Source organism: Pterocles gutturalis, unplaced genomic scaffold, assembly GCF_000699245.1.
Source record: "Pterocles gutturalis isolate BGI_N339 unplaced genomic scaffold, ASM69924v1 scaffold23236, whole genome shotgun sequence".
In the NCBI taxonomy this organism is placed as follows: Eukaryota; Metazoa; Chordata; class Aves; order Pterocliformes; family Pteroclidae; genus Pterocles; species Pterocles gutturalis.
The window spans coordinates 565-19,991 of record NW_010106123.1 but is presented as its reverse complement, the minus strand read 5'-3'; the positions used below and the strand labels follow the sequence as shown (position 1 = coordinate 19,991).

General features: G+C 37.5%; 1 protein-coding gene across 1 annotated transcript in view; it reads right to left on the bottom strand.

The window, feature by feature from the left end:
* The window catches only part of CFTR (cystic fibrosis transmembrane conductance regulator (ATP-binding cassette sub-family C, member 7)), a gene marked incomplete at its 5' end in the record, with an annotated part of 68,443 nt that extends 49,230 nt beyond the window's left edge, over positions 1-19,213 (bottom strand). Inside the window, 8 exons of the mRNA XM_010087678.1 lie at positions 5,911-6,102; positions 8,738-8,920; positions 9,471-9,563; positions 11,904-12,150; positions 15,851-15,976; positions 16,452-16,615; positions 17,996-18,085; positions 18,998-19,213. Coding sequence (XP_010085980.1) covers positions 5,911-6,102; positions 8,738-8,920; positions 9,471-9,563; positions 11,904-12,150; positions 15,851-15,976; positions 16,452-16,615; positions 17,996-18,085; positions 18,998-19,213 — 1,311 coding nt within the window. The remainder of the gene's footprint in view (positions 1-5,910; positions 6,103-8,737; positions 8,921-9,470; positions 9,564-11,903; positions 12,151-15,850; positions 15,977-16,451; positions 16,616-17,995; positions 18,086-18,997) is intronic.
* Between the last annotated feature and the right edge of the window lie 214 nt (positions 19,214-19,427).

Sequence of the window (19,427 nt, the reverse complement as noted above, 5' to 3'; positions counted from 1 at the left end):
ATCCTTGGCAAGAAGACATCAAACATGCAGAAACACAAACCAGGGCTTGGCACATGGACTGTCTCTTTCTCTAGTTATTCTCTCTGTAATTTAAATTCTTAGATGAAAATTAATATCCTGCACTCCTTGTAAAACCAGCTGAAAAAAACCCCACAGGACCTGGCCACAGGTTCTTTAGTTCTAATGTATGAGTTGATTTTGCAAGGAAGCACTTCCTTTATTTGCATGCCATGTTAAACATTACATTCATGAGCAGCTGGTGGCTCTCAAATCAGAACATGTGTTTACTTTAAGAGTGGCAATCTCTTCAAGGTAGTTTGCCATCATGTTTTTATGGCCTCTTAGGTAACTATCGAAGGATCAAATGAACTAACTAGGTAGAAAAATATCTATCCTACCTTGCAAAAAGGTAAAAATGGAAGTCATGGAAGCATGGTTTCAAAACTAATGCACCCCTTCAGATGGGATATGATGCTTGTTTATTTTTTAATTGTTTTATTTTTTAACAATAACTATAATGGCCTGCTTCTGCATTCTTGACTGGAGGAATGCCTTCTCTTAGGATTATTTTGTTCAATGTTAGCAGCATTTAGACACAAAGATTCCCATTTCAACTGTCCAAATGTTTTACCTTTTTAATTTAGCAAGTCCTAAAACCAAACAAAAATCCCACACCCTGTGTATAGTAGGCTATTAGTACTGATTTTTCAACCTAAAAATCTGAAAATCAAGCCACATTCCTTCCCCATTTTTCATTACATCATTAATAAGGATTTTGCAAACCTAGCTGGCTACTCCTATAAATTTCCATTTATATTCATGTTATCCCTGCCATGTCATTAATACAACCCTTTAATCTCCAGGGAAGTTACACTTGTGGAATTACTTCAAATTTAGTAGCAAGTTTCTATAGACATATAAACTCATCCAGTTCACAACTCCCAGTGGCTTTTGCTATTGAGCAATGAGAATAAAAATCAATTAATTACGCAGGATGGTTTCTCAGTGTTAAATTTGTTCATACTTGGTCCTTAATTTGAAGTGCTAGGCAAAAGCTCACCTTCTCTTGCTAATTGATTTTTACCATGAATGTGTTAAAAGTACTTGACAAAAAGGGTAAAACACCTTGTCAAAAAAAACCCGCAAAACCCGTAGCATAAGCCGAGGCAGCACCAATTCATCTTACCTCACTTTTCAAGTACCTTTAAACTTGCCTTTGGAGACTGTCTTTAGCAAATGAGTCCAGAATCTGTAGCAATTACATCTTGTCTCTCCCCCATCATAGCATGACAATGTAAGATTTTAAAGGTAATGGGTTTGCGATAATACCTGCACATTCAAAATTAATCCCATTCAAACAATTTATTTCAAAAAAGCTTCTGAAAAAAAGGACAAATGGCAAGGACTACTAATCTGTGCTGGAATGGTTTGATCTAAAAGCTGAAAGCCTTCACCTCCGTATTTGCAGACTGGGACCTTCATTTTAGAAGATGTGTTAAATTAGGTACTCACCCTGCTTGCTTGCTTAAAATAGTCGCTATTCCTCGAGGAAAGGAAAAAAAAGGGGAAGAAGGCAGTGGAGAAGGAAAAAGCAGCCCTTCTCCTATGACTTCTTGTAAAACTTTTTTTACTGTGATGTTTCACAGAAGATATTGTCATTTAAATGTACTGGCATTCCCTCGAGTTCAACATCACACAAGAATAAGGGCAATGTCTATGCACCAATCATATCTCACTGCAGACATATTTAGTTTGTGCTGGGCATTCAGAAATATTTTTTGCCAGTAAGGCTGTTTCTATAGGATATCAAGAACACTAAAGTAGCTCTTAATTACAGTCCCTTTATCTCAACTCCAAAGCAGTCTTCCTTTTCTTCTATCACCTTCTACTGCTCTTTTCTTAGCTTCTGCCCATTTCCAAACTCCAGTCATTAGAATGACATCGTAAAACATTATTTTACCTCCCCTGATGCCCTACTTACCCTCAAAGGAAAAATTTTAATCAGGAAATGTAATTATAATCAACTTCTGAATCATTTTACACAAATAAAGCAGGCTACACTACTATAAAAATATGCATATAAGCTGTACAAACAAAAGTTTAAAAAGTACTTTAGGCATGCTTTTACTGATGCACAGAGATGCATTTGAGAACCCTTCTCATGCTTATTCAGTATTATACATCTATACAGTGTTATCCTGAAATTGTGACAAGCAGAGGTACTTAGACCTGACAAACTTCCCTCACTGAGCCTCCAACACACAACTGTCTGTCACTGTGGATCCTTTCAACGACTCAGATCTCATACACTTGCATATAATTGCACTGTGGTGTCCTTTGAACTTGGTATCCCCACGTGCCAGAGAAGGCTACAGAGCAGAGCTGTGAAGACCAAGGACATGAACATAACCTGTGACACTACAGTGCTGCCACGTGTACCATCAAGTGGGACTTCACTCAAAGGAGCACCATGAAAACACATGCTTCCCATACGCAGACTCACAAAACATTATCTACTGTATGACATGATCCACTGCATCTGATCATTCATCAGTCACGCAGCTATGTGATGGGTGTTGGGCGAGACAACAATTACATTATGCACGAGAAAAAAGGACACTTGAGAGACATGTACACCCTAATTGAGCCTGTAAACCCAGGCACAGAATGAGATCCTAATGTACTGTGCGCTACACAAACACACTTCGTCAAACTATCCTGGTAGAGTATTTATGAGGGATGCAGTTTTCCAATATATCATAGCCATTTTCTTTTTAATCTTCATCTTCTGTTTCACAGTACAACGTCATAAACAGGTGTACTGACACAACTGGAGGGTAGATGAATTGCAGCAAGGCAACAATACGAAGCCAAAGGCAGAAATCTCTGAAGCTGGGTATACTGTCACAAAAGTACACGTAGCTACTTGAACAATTTGGACTAAAAAATGTCCCATTTTAGTGTTCTAAATTGCTATAAACTTATGTGAGTTCATTAAAGAAATAAAATCCTTTTGTTGCTCATTGTGTCATTGCTTTCCAGTAACGTTAATTGTGAATACTCAAAATTCGTTAGAGAACAAACCATCTTTTTAACCTTCCTTTGATGATTCCATACACAAATAGAACAAAATGTAAAGGTGAAAGAATAAGTTTTAGATAAACATAAAAAAATCCCTCTTCCACCCAAGAAAAACCTACCAAAGCCCACCTATTTTTTAGGTAATGGTTAATATAACCAGATTTATCATTCTTTAAATCTAACACATAACACATTCTAACCTCTAAATAAAGATCCAGCTTCCTATACAGTGAAAATTTTATTCTTGAACACTTAAAAATATGGAAAGCTCTGTGAAATATTTACTTGAACTTTCCATCTTTCATAACTACTTTGAGATAAATTTACCTCAGGTACTTAGCAGCTCTGAAGAGGCTGTAAGTGATAATTCCTTAGCAAATCAACTATGTACCAATGTAAAGTCAGGCAGAAAAATGTAGCACTGACTTATCTGAAAATTCTCATGCACGCCAAATTAAGTTACACTTGGTTAATATAATTTGCATATCTCCATAGACTTATAGCAAAATGCAGAGCACCTTGTATGAAGTCACTCAGCTTCAGTGTTCTGTTATGCTGACAGACAAGAATAGGCTATTCACTGTGTGTCAGGAAGCCACAAACCTATGTAGACGGTATAACATGACCCACATAGAGTAACCTGTAGTATTTTATTGACACTAATGAAGGCAAAGGGAAAAATACATTAAATTTAGGAATTTGACTAGATCTTAAGTATGCTTCCTCTATAGGGTGATGGTGGAGATGGCAAAGCATTTCACAGGTATGTTACTTTTGGCAGTAATAACACATCTCTTTGCCCACTGGGTCAAAGAAGATGGCTTTGTATTCCCAAAAAAGTTTTTGTGAGCATGGAGCTTGGAAGTAAATCTCACTTAGCCATTGTTAAGAGATGGATATTAACTGACTTTCAGTAGATGGGCAATAAGGAAATAAACTCTCTTTTATCACCAATCCTTCATTCACCTTCGCCCATGTAAGAACTAAACTCAGCAACAGGCTTAAATTCAAGTGGACTATATAACTACCTAGGAAAGTTGCAGAGAAGGGGGCAAAGTGAACTCCCTTAGGCAAAAACCCTCTAGTACTGCTCCTTTCTGAAGAATAAGAACACACACAACCCCAATCCAACACAGCACTAACCCTTGTTGTAATAAATCCCTAAAAGGTCACACTGGGGAATAAACAGAGAATTAATATTTGAAATCCAAACTTCAATCTGCCATACTAAGTCCTGTTTGGTAACTAAGATGTAAAAGCTAACAAGACTAGAAAGCATAATAATAGCAATAAGGTAATGTGTTTGGCTTTCTTCCAAGCCACTCTGCCTTCTCTTCAGGCCAGCACAATTTACTCAACTTCAGTCCAGAAGAAAATATCCTTATAAGTATCAAACTTGATCTCAAATAATGAGCCCTGCTAGGAGGTGAAGCATATCATTCCGCACAGAGCTGTGCCAACACAGATCAAAGCTGGCTTGATTGAGCCTGTTTGGAGAACAAAGGAGCTGCAGCCTACCGAGACACCAAGCCGTCCCACCAACACCGAAACACTGAGCCATCCCACCAACACCAGAACACCAAGCTGTCCCACCAACACTGAAACACTGAACTCTTCCACCAACACCAAGACACCGAGCCGTCCCACCAACACCAAGACACTGAGCCATGATTAAACCACCTTCTGCTCTAGGAAGGGCCTGGGCTGGGAAGCCTCTTTGGCCAAGGATAGTTTTGGGCTGCTGAAGCGATTTTTTTCTTGGACCTTTGGCATTAACTACAACTTTTACAACCAAGGTTAAGGACTACTCTCTTCAGAAAGCCTGACACAGAAGTTGTTCATTCTCCCGTCTTCAGAAGCTTTCAAAGATTTCCAGAAAACCACAATCCAAACACACAAACATATAAGAAAAGCTTACTTTATACCTTAACTATACCCTGCTCAGGGATAAAGCGCAGTAACCTCATCTTATTTTTAAACAGACTGGCTATTGTTTTCTTCCTTGACTGGTGTTAAAGGAAAATGTGTTTCACCCTTGTGGCCTAAAGACAGATCCTATTCAGCACAGTTATTTATTGTTTTCATCTACATGTTACAGACAAAAAGCCTGATCTTAAGGCACAGCAATAAGGGTGGAAAGGTCTAAAATGCTGGGTCCTTTTGTATCTTGCAATGTGAAAATATATCTTTTCCTACACTACCCTCTGGAAACATCAAACACACACAAGGACATTTCCACATCATTATACTAATTGTGAGCTACATATCACGTAAAGATTGATCCTGCAATAATTTCTGGTGTGAGAATTTTCAATGTGCACAAGAAAAAAAAAAAAAACAACTTCAGTCAAGATTTTCCTCTAAATAATTCAGATTTCTGGCACAGAGTTCTAATTATCCCTGGAGACACTTTTGAAGTACAAAAGAAAGGAGAAAAACAGGTTAATTTCCAAGATTGTTAGGAAAAGCTTCTTTATGGGGAAGAAACGTCAAAAAAATTTTGTAGGGACAATACAATTTACATAATTTCTCTAACGTTTATCCAGGTTTTAACTAGCAAGAAAGACTGAGAAGGCGGACATCTTATAATATCTGAGCCAGCTTATTTAGCTCCTGTTGTGTTCAGCACCTACCAGAACCAGCACAGTCATTGTGTCTCCCAAGGAGCTGGCAACAGGTTGACTTGCAATTCTACAAAAGCAGGATGCCAGGCTGAGTTCCTCAAATCTCAGAAAAGCCTTGCCTACTTAAAGCTTGACTCCCTGACATTTTCTGTGCAGTTTTTCACTTGGACTGGGTTACAGGTCTTAAGCATCCTAGATGACTGACCTCTTCCAGCTGGCAGGCTTTGATGACACTCTTGTATCGGTATTCATCATAGGATACACCAAAAACTATGTTTTCTTTTATTGTTCCAGGCATGATCCAGGAGACTTGAGGTGAAAAGGATATCCTTCCACTGTGTTTCATTTTACCCTGAGAAGGCTCCAATTCTCCCATTATCAACATCAGAAGAGAAGTCTGAAAAATCATTAACACTCGGTTAACGTATCAGAGGTCTGTACAACCATAAGAAACGCTAAACAAAATGAGAGTCACTCTGCTAAGTCACTTAAGTGGTACATTTGTCTTGTAAAGAGTGCCCCTATAAGTACTGATCAAGTGCAAGCTGCAATTAGTGGAGATTTTCATGATACATATGTTTCTGAATGGCCTCTGAAATAAGAGAAACTTCCTTCAATGAATGATAAAAATTGTGTAAGATATCTTGTAAAAAAGGCATGCTGCTGCAAAAGTACATATTTTTAATTAAACTACCAGTAATTTTACAAGGTAAAAATGTGAGTATCTGTGAGACACATACAGACATAAGGTACTAGTATTTATGGAGAATATTACTTTAATTTTAACATTATCAATGATTATTTTGTTTGTTCTTTGTAGAACCCAATTAGTGTTTACAATTTTGCTAGTGTCCATAAGCCTCTGATCTGTATTGCCTTGAAAAATGCAATTTCTTTGTGTATGTGTATACAATTACTCACAAACTGATCAGTGTAATCTGAATTTTGCTCTGTAACTGTTAACTCGTTTACGTTAATACATGACCTAAGTATATTTACTATTTCCCTTCATAAAAGAATTGATTGCAATTTCAGTACTGACATGTTATAATTTCAAAGTTAATCAGTAGCTTGTAGTAACCTTGTCATACATCACTGGCTACTAGATCAAAGAATAGAATTGAGAAATACAAGGAAAAATATGTTACAGAGCCATTCCAGTGGTGTTCTTATCACTAATAAACAGTCAACAAAGCTGGAACATAACAGCCAAAGATCTAAAAAACTGTCTAAGTCACAGTTTCATGCTGTCAAACCCAGAGATCCTTTGACAAGTTATACAGTATGAGGGGGGAGTCTCACAAGATTCTTTCCATTATACCAGAATCTGACTTTTACAAAATGCTGAGTAAGAAGTTTCTAATCTTGGAAAGGACAGACACAGTATGTTTTGCACACTTGATGTTAAACTACTGTATCTTGTGCCATATATGGGGAAAAAAACCTCAAACCTGACCCTATCTAATATTGAAGCGGTATTACAGAGCTGATGTCAGGCTTCACACGTGTTATGGATAAAATAAGTGTGCAGTCTATGTCACAGGCCTGACAATTCCTGGAATTGTTAGTGAATATACTGTGAATATACAGTAACAGCCTCAAGCAACATGAAGGAAATATTCAGTTAAGGTGGTGTAAGGGAATGAGAAATTATTCTTTGAGGGCGCAGTGCAAACCTCATTTTTTTGCAAGTATTTCAGATAATACTATAAGCCTTTCATCTTTATTGCCCTGAAAAGTGAAAATTTGTTGTACTCACATAAACTGCTCAGTGTAATCTGAATTTTCCTCAATTTCCTAAGTAGCTGAATAAAGGAGATATACATACATCCTTCAGCACTTTCTAATTGACATGTTTTTATTACAAGTATCAGCTTTAGCAACAGCCATCTGAGATTATCAGCAACATAGGAAAACTATTTTGTTAATTCAGAAATATCACAGTAAAATGCACCCAAACATATCAGCTTGAGGACAACCTCATGTCCTGAGTCCCTTGCTCTTTCTTTTTGGTATCATTACTGAGAAATACTATAGAGGCTTTGATCATATTGAAACTGATGGGTCCTTTGCCATTGACTCCAACAGACCAAAGATTTTACCAAAAGAAATCAGAATATGTCCACCAATAATTTGCTAAACAGGAAAATAAAAGTTGCCAAATGCATAATGAATGTTTCCTTTGACTTTCACATCTTCTCAGAAAATCCAGTGAAGATGAAAGACTCATCTAATTACTTGCTGTTCAAAGCAAGTAAGTGTACCACAGTTCAACTCATTTTATACTAATGAGGTTAATCAGATGTGTTATCTGCAAACTAAATGTATTGATATTTTGGGGTTCTTAAATGGTGATTAATCTAAACCACAACTTTTCTCAGAAAAACAACAGTTTCAACAGTACATCCCCAGGCTTTCACAAGGGACTCTGGGAGCCTGTCTGAGTGAGGCACTGTAGGAACCAGAGCACAAGTGACCAGGTATACCACGCATCCAGGGAACACATCTTAGTTACCTGGCTAATCCATCTCAGCCTTGACAGGTTACTGACCGTCTTGTGTTTAAATTTTTCCTCAAAATGATAGCAAGGCAAGGGAAAAAAAAAAAAAAAAAAAGGTCTGCTTTCTAGCATACTGAGCCATCTATAAATCTATGCTACGTTCTCCAGTTTTGTTGTTTTAAAGGCAAGGAGATTCTCACCATGGCAATAACTTTAGGTTTCAGTCTGCATTATTCCTGCAAATCTCCTTTACTTCCTATGGAAAAATAGTTTTGTCATTTGTGATTTCCTTATTAAGTCTGAAATATCCAGCAAACTCTTTCACATATTGGGCACAGAGTAAAACTTCAAATAACTATTGGCCGTTTTACTGAAACTTAAAGTTTATTCATACTTTTTCCTGCAGCCATCATTTTTACAGCAAGCACAGGATAGCAAGAATACAGTAACAGTACAGGTAACAATATAGATAACACAACATTATTGCTTAAAATTTTTAAGACTTTTGTTGAAACAACATAAATAGAAATACCTTGCCTGCTCCAGTGGATCCAGAAACAGCTAATAACTGTCCCTTCTCAATCTTGAAATTTATATCCTGAAGAACAGGAGAGGCATGAAGGGGAAAATTACTGAAGAAGAGATTGTTGTCAATGCTAGGAGCTTTGCTGTTGTTGTTTTCCTGGTTTGCTTTTGCAAACAGCTCTCCAATTCCCTGCAACATACACAGATGTGTATTTGTATGTACATAAAAAATAAACAAAACATGCATATGCAGACATGTATATCATACTATGGACTTATGAAAACATATGAACTTCTTACTTCTCTGTTGTTACTTTTCCAGTGTTCTATTCCTATCTAGAACATATTTATTATATACTTAAATATACATATATATTTTAATGTATGTATTGGGCTTGCTCCTAAATTTATGGACACTAACAAAATTTGCCTGTTGGCAACTGCTTTCCAATGCTTATACATGCCACAGCCTGATTCTGTTTTCAGGCTGGTTTAAATCAGAAATAAGTATTTATTACAGGCCTTAACGCTTATCAAAAGATCTCTTCCAAAGTTTCTCAATCATGGATAATTTGATATCATGCATTAATCACTTGTCATATATTCCTTGCCTGCTGATAGCTCAAGCCAGTTAAAATGAAGGAGTGAGTGCAGGCTGGTCTATTTAGAGAACACCATGGCAAATATCGTTAAAAAAGGTACACCCTGTGTTTTAATATAGTTTGGGTAAGAGTACTAACCTCATCCCAAAAAGCTGTTACTTTGTCCAGCTCAACCCCAGTGGTTGTTAGATTATACTCCAGGGCTTTATATTCCTTTTTCAGCAAGAAATCCTAGAAACACCATAAAAGCAGATGAGAGGAAACAGTAAGGGATGACAGCCACATCACCCAAAGCAGTATATACTTGCCAACACTGAGCACTAGCTAATATTTTTGATGGTGCTATTGCGTTGTAGTGTCTTAGAGAGAAGCATAAATACAGTTTATACAACATCTTTTGGATGCAGAAGAAAATGTTTTTGAAACTACTAAGTCTTTCATTGCTAGTGAAAAGATAACCATAAATGTATTTGGTTATGGTTTACAAAGAATATCAAAACTTGCCATTTCCTTTGTTTTCAGGACTTGTATCAGGCAGCATCACCCCTCCAACCTTAATCCTTTTCAAATAAAACTTTGGTTTTAGAGCAGCAGGTGGAAGGTTGCACTCTGGTAAACAGCAAAACAAAGCACCTATGTGCTGCTGTCTCCCTATTCCAAAACTGCAAGAGTTTAAGAGTTAGAATGATGTCTCTACCAAAAAAAAAAAAAAAAAAAAAAAATTAAAAAAAAAAAAAAAGAGGCAGATAATGACCATGGCCAGTGCAGTACTGAAGTAGTGTAATTTCAAATAACACAAGCCAGCAACCCAAGAGTTGTGTTATCTTCTGTGATAATATCAGGAAAAGAGTAAGCCTATGCTAATGTAGGATAGATAACTTCTCTACTCCATTATTTTGTTAAGGTTATGTAGTCTTAGATGGTACCTACAGACTCCATGGTCTTTTTAAATTTTGTGGAACCAAGTAGGTCTACATGGGCAATACAGTGGATAAACTAAGTAGATACAGGGGAAAATCAGTCCTGTACAGTAAACTTGCAAAACTCCCAGGTAGAACAAGCAGAAGAGAAAAAGCGGACGATTGAAAGGGCAGGAACTGAAAAACTGGAAGGCAAAACACACACAGTTTATCAAAAAAAAAAAAAAAAAAAAGGAAACGATAGCTAGGCTAGGCTTTCACGACAAAGGTGGTGGGGTCATCCTGTGGAGTTGCTGGAGCAGTGATAGTCAGAGAAAGCACAATGATCCTGAAACACTTCATGGTCTAGAAAACATGGATCTAGCTACAGGGAAAATACAACAACCCAGGGGAAATATCTGGCCCTGGCAACTCTCTAAACTGATGAGGAAACGAAATGAAAGAAATGTATGAGTGATTTATTATTTTTGTTTATGTTTCTTGTGACAAGTAAAGGGCATTGGTGTTCTAGGATTCTGTGCTAAGGGGTCTATACTGAACCTGCCACAAAGAGATGATTATTTATGAATTCCAGAGCAGACACAGAGCTAATATCCCCAAAGACAAGTGTTCGCAAAGTGACAGCAATGGTACAAAAACCGGACTTGACAGTTCTGTGACAGGGCACTGTTTTTTTTCAGGAAAGAGGAGAGAGACGATACCTCCACTAATGCCTAGGGAATTTGAGAGCACACAGACTGCCTAAATTGAGACCTAACAAGGCAGCCTTCTGAATGTCAAATAGAAAGGTTTATGGATAGATTTCTCAAATTTTCTGCCCAGTTAAAAATCATAAAAATCCAGTATCTGCTTCTTATTCTATATTAAAGTTCAGATTTCTGATTAAGATCTTTAAGTTCCATGTTAGGTATTTTTATCACACTAAAAATAATAAAATATATGTTTTTCAAAAAAAAAATCTATAAATATGTTAAAAAAAAGCCCAAGATTTCACCCCAAAATACAATAAGAATTCTTTTCCTGAGAAGTGATTTCAAAACAGAAGATAAAACAGATAGAGTTCATGAGAATTCACCGTGATTTGACTCTGCAGATAAGCCTCTCATGCTGGTATATGAGCAACTGATCTCAGTAGGTAAGGTAGGGAATAATTATTTGACTGGTACCTTAATTATATTTACTACTCAGAATGAATGAGAGGCACATTTGCATAAGACGAAAAATTTCCTGCTGTTCTTGCTACTAATAGCTAGGAAAACAGAAGATCTGTGACTGCAACTACTGGAAGCCATGCTACAAAAAAACATGTACTAATTTTGTACTTCCTTTTCTGAAGGAAAAATATCTCTTTACGCACCACAACTCAAGATATACTAAGTTCCTTATTCTGCAATGAGAAGAAATAACTGTCACTGTTTCAGAAAAAAACAGTGTGCAGGTAGCATTAAAATCCTGTAGTTATGCTGCCTGGGGAACCATATAACAATATCAAGATTTATAATGACATTTCATGGTGTGTAGTCAAAGCAACATATAGTATATTCGGAAAGTCTGCATAAATGCTGTGTGCTTTTGTTGATCAACTGACAAGATAACACGATATAAAGAATTAGCTTACGTACTTGGGAAGATTTTAGTGTATGTACCCTACCTGTATTTTGTTTATTGCTCCAACAGAGTCATACCAGGTCTGTACGGACCCAGGGAACTGCCTGGTTACTGCCATTCGAAGAACAATGCAATAGGAAATGGTGGTAAATATTTTTCGGAGAATAATTCCTTTAGTCACAGCATATGGAAGCACAGCTAAAAACACCACAAAAAAGCCCGAAAAGAAGAAGGCTGAGCTGTTGAAATATCTCACATAAGCAGCTTTTCGAGTTAGCTTCAGTTCAGCTCTGTTAAAAAAAACAAAAATAATTAGTATAGGATTCCACAGTTTATATCTTACAAATATTTTAGAGGGAACTGTTGGTAAAACGACTAACTCAGAGGCTCGTTCATCCTTGTTATTTTCTTGGATTGCAACTAAAAAGCAAGATTCAAAACAATTTTTGGAACTAAAAAATAATTGAGGCAAGTTTTGGCACCAATGTTCAGAGATGTCTGACAAAATAACAACAACCTATGACATGATTCAGGTACTTCATAAACCACAAGCCTCTACAATTCCTGGCACAAACACCCTTAAGCATCTAATGCTGTGGTATATAATACACTCCTGGAAGCATCATTCCATACTCAAACGCTCATCTAGACACATAGCTCCCCTAGAAACAAGATACTTTGAAATGCCAGATTTGTTGTGCATGATCATAAAAAAACTAAGAACAATCCACAATCTGATTATAGTGTCGTCATTTTTTGCAGAGCACCTTACTAACAGTTTCACCCATGAAGCAAGGTATCAGTTAACTGCAGCTTGAAGGGGTGGAAGGCAGGGAGTTTGCTCTCCCCCTTCCTTTCTCCAGAGAAACTCAGTCTATGGAGGAGCTTACTGACTGCAGTGCAGTCAGGAATGCAACTAGTGATTACTCTTAGCTGTTTCCACAATGTCTACACATCTTACAGCAAACTATTAAATAAAAAGATAAAAAATCCAGGGAGGAAATAATTCATTTTCTGAGTTGACAGCCCTAACTCACAGTGCTGAAGCTTTCTATGGACTGCTCTCATTTTGACCCCGTTCAATTCACATTCCCCAGGTGCCCTCCAGCTCAGCTTTGCCTGAACAGAGGCACCTCTGCTGCAGTGAAAGAACAATTGTTCTGCTGCAAGAGCAATTAACTGGGGCTAGAGATGGAGCTAGACCCCAAAGTGGCCATTCACTGGGTGAGTGCTCTAACCACTGGGATTCTGTGCAGAAGTTCACAGTCACATTGGTGGTGATAATACCTGCTGCCACAAGGCTAAGCACCATAACCTTTACGTGTCTTCTGGTACTGAGCCAGTGACTGCATGCAAAGTCCATCCAGGATTTTGGAGCAGTGTGAAAACCCCTTTCACCTCCGTAATACACATGCATGAGACTTCCACATGCATCCAGCATCTTCCCAATTTCTGTCAGCCAATGTGTTCTTAAAAGTCCCTGACAGAAAATCTGAGCTTAGCCAGTTTTGGATCACGCTAGCACTTCTTGTTAAGTCTGTATTTCACAAGAGAGACCTCAAGAAAGCAGCCAGGCATGCAGGTCACCACCACAGTAGTAACCATTGACCTGGAGAAAGGGCCTCGTAGGTCCCTCCAGAGCTTGTATGAGACTGTGGGTAGCAGCACTGAATAGGGATAACAAAGATTTTTGGCCTTGGTGCTCGTCCAGTCCCACAAAAATGGTGGGTAGAAGGTACCAAAAATCCCCCTAGTGCTGAAGCACACAGCTGCTACTCCAAAGAGGGAGAATCAAAGCACTAACCCTTTTCAGTACGCTCCCAAGTACCAGCCACAAGCTGACCCAACCACAAGTAAAAAATTTTCCAGAGGTGGGTCTGTCTGCGATACAGGCTTGAGAGGTCTGTAAATTAAGCCCTCATTTGCAACAGGTCTTGCTGACGCAATATGGGCACTTGGAGATAGATGTTAAGGACACTATGAGTCTCGTGAATGTATAGAGTGTAGACCAGTGTATGTCTGTTTTTGAAATGATTCTGCAGGAATCAGTACAAATATGTGAGCTTGAGAGTCCTTGCTTTATATTAAGATGCATCTTCTGCTGACAAAGTACAGACACTTCCAACCTTGGATTTCACATTCTCCAGTGCTATGCTATGGTTCAGGGGAACAGTCTGGTGTTGTGGTTTTTTGCTTCTCTTAATGCCCTGCATAGCCCATAGGAGTGCAGGTATGTCTATTCAGACACCTCTTACAAGCAGGTATTATCAGGACAGACTTAACAGGGCACACAGGAAACAGCCCATATCAGTCCCTCTGAAGTGTCACAGTTCCCAAGGGAAGTTTGCCTGTGGCAGTGTTACACCTGCAGCTCAAGTCTACCAAGGGCACAGATGTATCTAGTTCATTAGTTAATTAAACTGGGTTGCATCAGAAAATGCCAGCATGCAGAAGCGGTTTGGTAACAACTGAGTTATAACGCACTGTTGCTACAATGCAGGCATAGCTTCATAAACAAGGTCTCGTTTCCTACCAGCTTAACAAGCCAACTGATTGGGAGGCCCTGCAGAGCTGGCTCATCAAGCAAAATTCAATTGAAACTCTGACATTCCTGGGTTGACCTGTTCTGGTGATGTCTTCACCACATGATCTGTTGGATCATTTTAAAATATGGTATTTTTGTGCAGAGAAGTAGAAGAGAGATACTTCGATCTTGTAATATTGTTAGCATTCCTATATTTTAAAAATCCATGCATAATATAATAAAAATTTAATGCCAGCATTAAAGAATTCACTATAAATTATTGTAGAGAATATAAATCATAAAATGACAGTCCTTTTTCCAGGTTTCTGTGACCATTTTGTGGACTAAAATTTATTTAATTCATTTCTACAGGATTTGCTCATAAGACATGGTCTCAAATTTCCTAAAAGCAATGCATGTGACTAGTGACAACAGGGGAATCCTAACCTGATTCCATCCTCAGGCTGGAACTCCTGGCCTGGATTCAGACTGAGTTTTCTCTAAGCATTTATAGTAAATCATTCCAAATTTTAAGATCTTCCTTATTCTAAATTAAAGAACATTTCACTTTCCCTGGACTGTCTTTCAGAAAGCAGCTGAACAAGAAAGTGTTTGTATAATAATACTATTTCATCTCTTTTATTTACATGATAATAATGCACTTATATATCTTTTATTTTCCCAATCACACACCTGGCACAGAGTTTTAATTCTCCGTGAAGGACTAAACAAACACACAGGACAGCTTTAGTGCAGCGTTTCCCATCAATCAATATGTCACTTCCCTTCCCCCAGGACTCGCTGTGGGTAACGAAGTCCTCCTTCTCATAGCTCTGAGCTAACTAGGTTAGCTCTTTTACCTCCTTTCTGCTTCAGGTCTGGTAGTTCCAGTTCAATCTTGACATTAATTGAAGAGATAAGCATTATACAAGGCTAACTACAGGCAATAAATGTTAATGCAATTGTGCAGGATGAATACATGAAGCTGTGCTACTTTAATCCTTTCACAGATTGCATGTAACATTTAAAAACAGCTTTATTGCATTTCTCAGAAAATGGATGCAGAGGATTCATACTGTTTCCTCCACCACAGAATAGGAAAGTCTGTAAAGCCTTAAGTAACCATCACAAAAGGGCTTTTTATTGTAAGATAAGGATAGGGTTGGCCAGAAACAAACACAGATGCCACAATTGTTCTACCTGCACAAGCTAACCACTGAAATATCATTATAACAAATGAGGAAGCAAATTTAAAAAATAAATAAAATCTCACCTCCATAGTGAACTTGACAAATTGGGAAAAATACCAAGCTGCAGTGTGGGAAAGCATGGTTGGTTTATGGAGGATTAATATTTGCATGCTTTACTTCTAAACTAACAAGACCACAGATGGTGTTCATAGCCACCTATTTTTTTTTTTTTTTCTGAGCACATAAAAAATTTGACTAACAAATGAGAACACTTACTCACGGATGCTTTCAATCATTTTTTCCATTGCATCTTCCCAACAATAGGCTTTAACTGACTGTATATTTTCAATTATTTCTGAGGTGATGACAAGTCTCTCATTGATCTTTCCTGCCCTCTTATTCCTACAAAGTAAAAAGCCAGTAGGTCAATCTTCATCTTTTTCATCCTGTATAGTTGGTTTGGATCCCATTATATTTTATGAAAACACTTTCCCTATATACCTATGCTTAAAATGTTTGTTTTAACAGAATTATCATAAAGAATAGGAAAGGAATTATTAGAAATCTAGTAATTGTTTTACTAAGGAGAAAATACAAGCTCTAAAGAGAATAAATCAAGTCACTAGCAAGGAGTTTTAATTCTACAAAGCATTACCACTATTTACTGCACATTAGACCTTTCATTTTGTTAAGTTTAGACAGCTGCTGCTAAATAAGTAAAGGCTTGTCTGTGACTTTCCCAACACAGACAACACTCTTTGGTCTCCTCTTTTGTAACAATGTTGCAACTAGCGATCTTTAATCAAGAGATAGAAACTTCTTAAACCAATGTGTTTCAGGAAAATATATAGAAATACTTTTAGAACAGTCTTCTCACCTGTATTTCATCATCATTTGCCCCAGCCAGGCTTGGAAAAAGGCCAGGACTATTAGAAAAGCAAGTCCAGAAAATGCAGAAGCTTCTAACATATCCCAGAGCAGTCCCATCAGCAGTGCCACTTGTAAAGGTGCAATCCACACAAAGTGAGCCAAAGCAAGACCCTGTGGAAGCCCACAGCAGAAAAATAATAATACAAGTTACAGATGTGCTCTGAAAACTACATGAAAAGGAAAAAGGCATTCAAGTGACATTTTGAAAAATGTAATGAAGAATGGTACAAATATTTCCAGTAGTAAAACAAGTTTATAAAGGAGAATTCGTGATCCTGAGCACATAGCATTCTGGGTGTTAATTATGATGACAGCACAGCAATACATATACATTCCGCACCTAAACTTCGATTTTTGTAAGGCAAAGTTCAGTCTGCAATTGTCTCTTCTCTACGTTTATGCATGAGGAAAAATCCCAGCTTTGTAAAAGCAAACAGTTTGCCATCGATGCTGGCTTTTTCAACCATTGCAAGATGTGAAAAATACACAGAAGAATCTTCTGAAAGTGATTTAATCTGACATAGCGGGCAAATAGTACTTTGGTGAAGAGATGACTGTTGTGTGAACACAATTAGTTTAAAACAGATTGCTGCCTACTTCAGTCATGTTCCTTCACACTGGGGAGATTTTGGACTGAATCCTATGATCAGGCTGCACAGGGGTTTGTGTTATTGCAGCTACACTGCTGCAATGATATGGAACATATCCTAGCTTGTTCAGTGCTAGCTGACATTGCTCCATACAGCAATATAGTGTTTAAAGTAAATACACCCTACAGTTTGAACCATATATCTACAGTCTCTCTGATCTTGTTTCTTTCAGAGGAAGCAAACCTTGGACTACCGCTGAAGCAAGTAAACATACATGCCGAACAGAATTTCAGAGTTTCCAGTTTCCAAAGCCATTAGCAGGCATTTACTTCTGTGTCTTTAAAGAAAGAGAAACTTTATAGGAGACTGCAGAAGTATTGTCTAAGATAGATGTGCTGGGAACGATTCCTAATAAGGTTTTACATCAACACTTATTCAGACTTTTAGGAGGGTGGGTAACAGTAGCAACAGGATGCTGAACATCATTGCTTGTTCAACAGCAGGAACTGTCTGGATCACCTTAGTAAAAAGGTACAGTGGTCAGGAAAAGAGGATGGAAGGATTGAACTAGCAAGTTATGACTTCTGTGAAACCAGATGCTTAACCCAGAGGTTCTCACTGGACTGTAAAACAAGCATGTTTTTATGGTATACCTGGTCTTTAGGTTTCCTCTACTAATCAGCATAGGAGATAAAGGATGTCATAAGTACCAGAACAAGCATTTCCATGGCCACGTGCCAACACATTTTAATAAGGTAGTGATTCATTTTATATTTACAATGAGCACTCAGTGCAGTCCATCATTTATGCTCCTTCCTTCCTTAATGTTTGTCATGAACAGCTTGAAATATTGCATTTTATTTGATGGATCACCAGGTGGATTAAACAACAAATGACGTACCTCATCAAATTTGTTCAGATTGTTGGAAAGAAGACTGACCAATTGTCCAGTACTTATTTTATCTAGAACTCTGCTTGAGAGTTTTAAGATCTGTAAAAGAAAAAAAAAAAAAAAAACAAACACCAAACAGAAAAATGGCCATGTAACTCATCCCCATAAAAGAGAATAAATACAGATAAAAATAATAGGCAATGGTACAGTAGTATAAATAACAACTTACTTACCTGCTTACGCTATAAAGAAAGTCTCATTAAACTTGATATTTATGTCACTTGAATTTAATTAAATTGGTTTACAAATATTGATTTATCAAACTAGTCCTTCCTTTCTGTTGCATATTTTATATATATAGACATATATGCAAATGCAAGCTTCAATTAAGCATGCATGCTGTGTGCTGCTGCGCATCCTCAAAAATCTCCTACTGTGCCTATCCTGACAAATATTTTTGAAAGATATTTTCATGGTGAGCTTTATATTAGAGTAACTAACATGTTCATTTAAATTAGCTGCTTTTGTTATTGGTAAAACCAAACACCTTTTTAAATCTTTGAATTTGTGAACATGCAATGCATCAGCATCTGTTGATTCTTTATGCTACAGAGATCTCACACAGTATCATGCACACTCAACTCCTTCTGTGTTATATTTATTGTTTAAATCTTCACCTCTAATCCTCTTTCAAAAATATTCCTTGGCCACCAGCATATGTTACTCTTCTTTTGCAATACACGTGCATAACAGGAGCACAGTGGTAGAACAATTAAGGCATCTCACCACATACCCAGCAAGTCTGAACTCACACAGAGGCTGTCTTCAGTCAAACCAGCTGTAGACGAGTATTTAATTCCTTGGACTTAGGAAATGGAGAGCTGCCAGAAACTGATGTTAGCCACATTATTCTTTTGTTTACATTGTGTACAAAACTATCAAACTTTCAACAAAGTGGCCTAAAGATTGCGTAGGCAGAGGTTTGGCTTTGAGTGTAAATGAAACAATTACCTTCTTATAAATCAAGCTAAACATAGCTATCCTCATTTGCATTCCTATATGATGAAGACCAAATATAGCAGGGTGTATGAGTAGTGTTCTCACAAGGAAGAGAAGGCACAAGCCAATGGCCAGGTAGTAAGCTATGGATCTTTCATCAGAGTTGTCTGGATCATAGGAAGCTATTATTCTTCCCAGCAGAAGGGGTTGTACAGATTTGGTGACTTCCTGCAGATGGAAATGAGAAAAATAATCTTGGTCAGTAGTTTGTTAAGTTTTTCAAAATGGTTAACATTTTAATTTCAAGTCCTGACAACCAAGATTTACAGCTTTATATCTTAAATGAGGAAGCCACACCTCTTTTCTGTGCAAGCCACAGTAAATTGCAGCAATTGCACAAACAGACAACTCATTGCTGTCTTAATCTGTGGTGCTCCTGCAA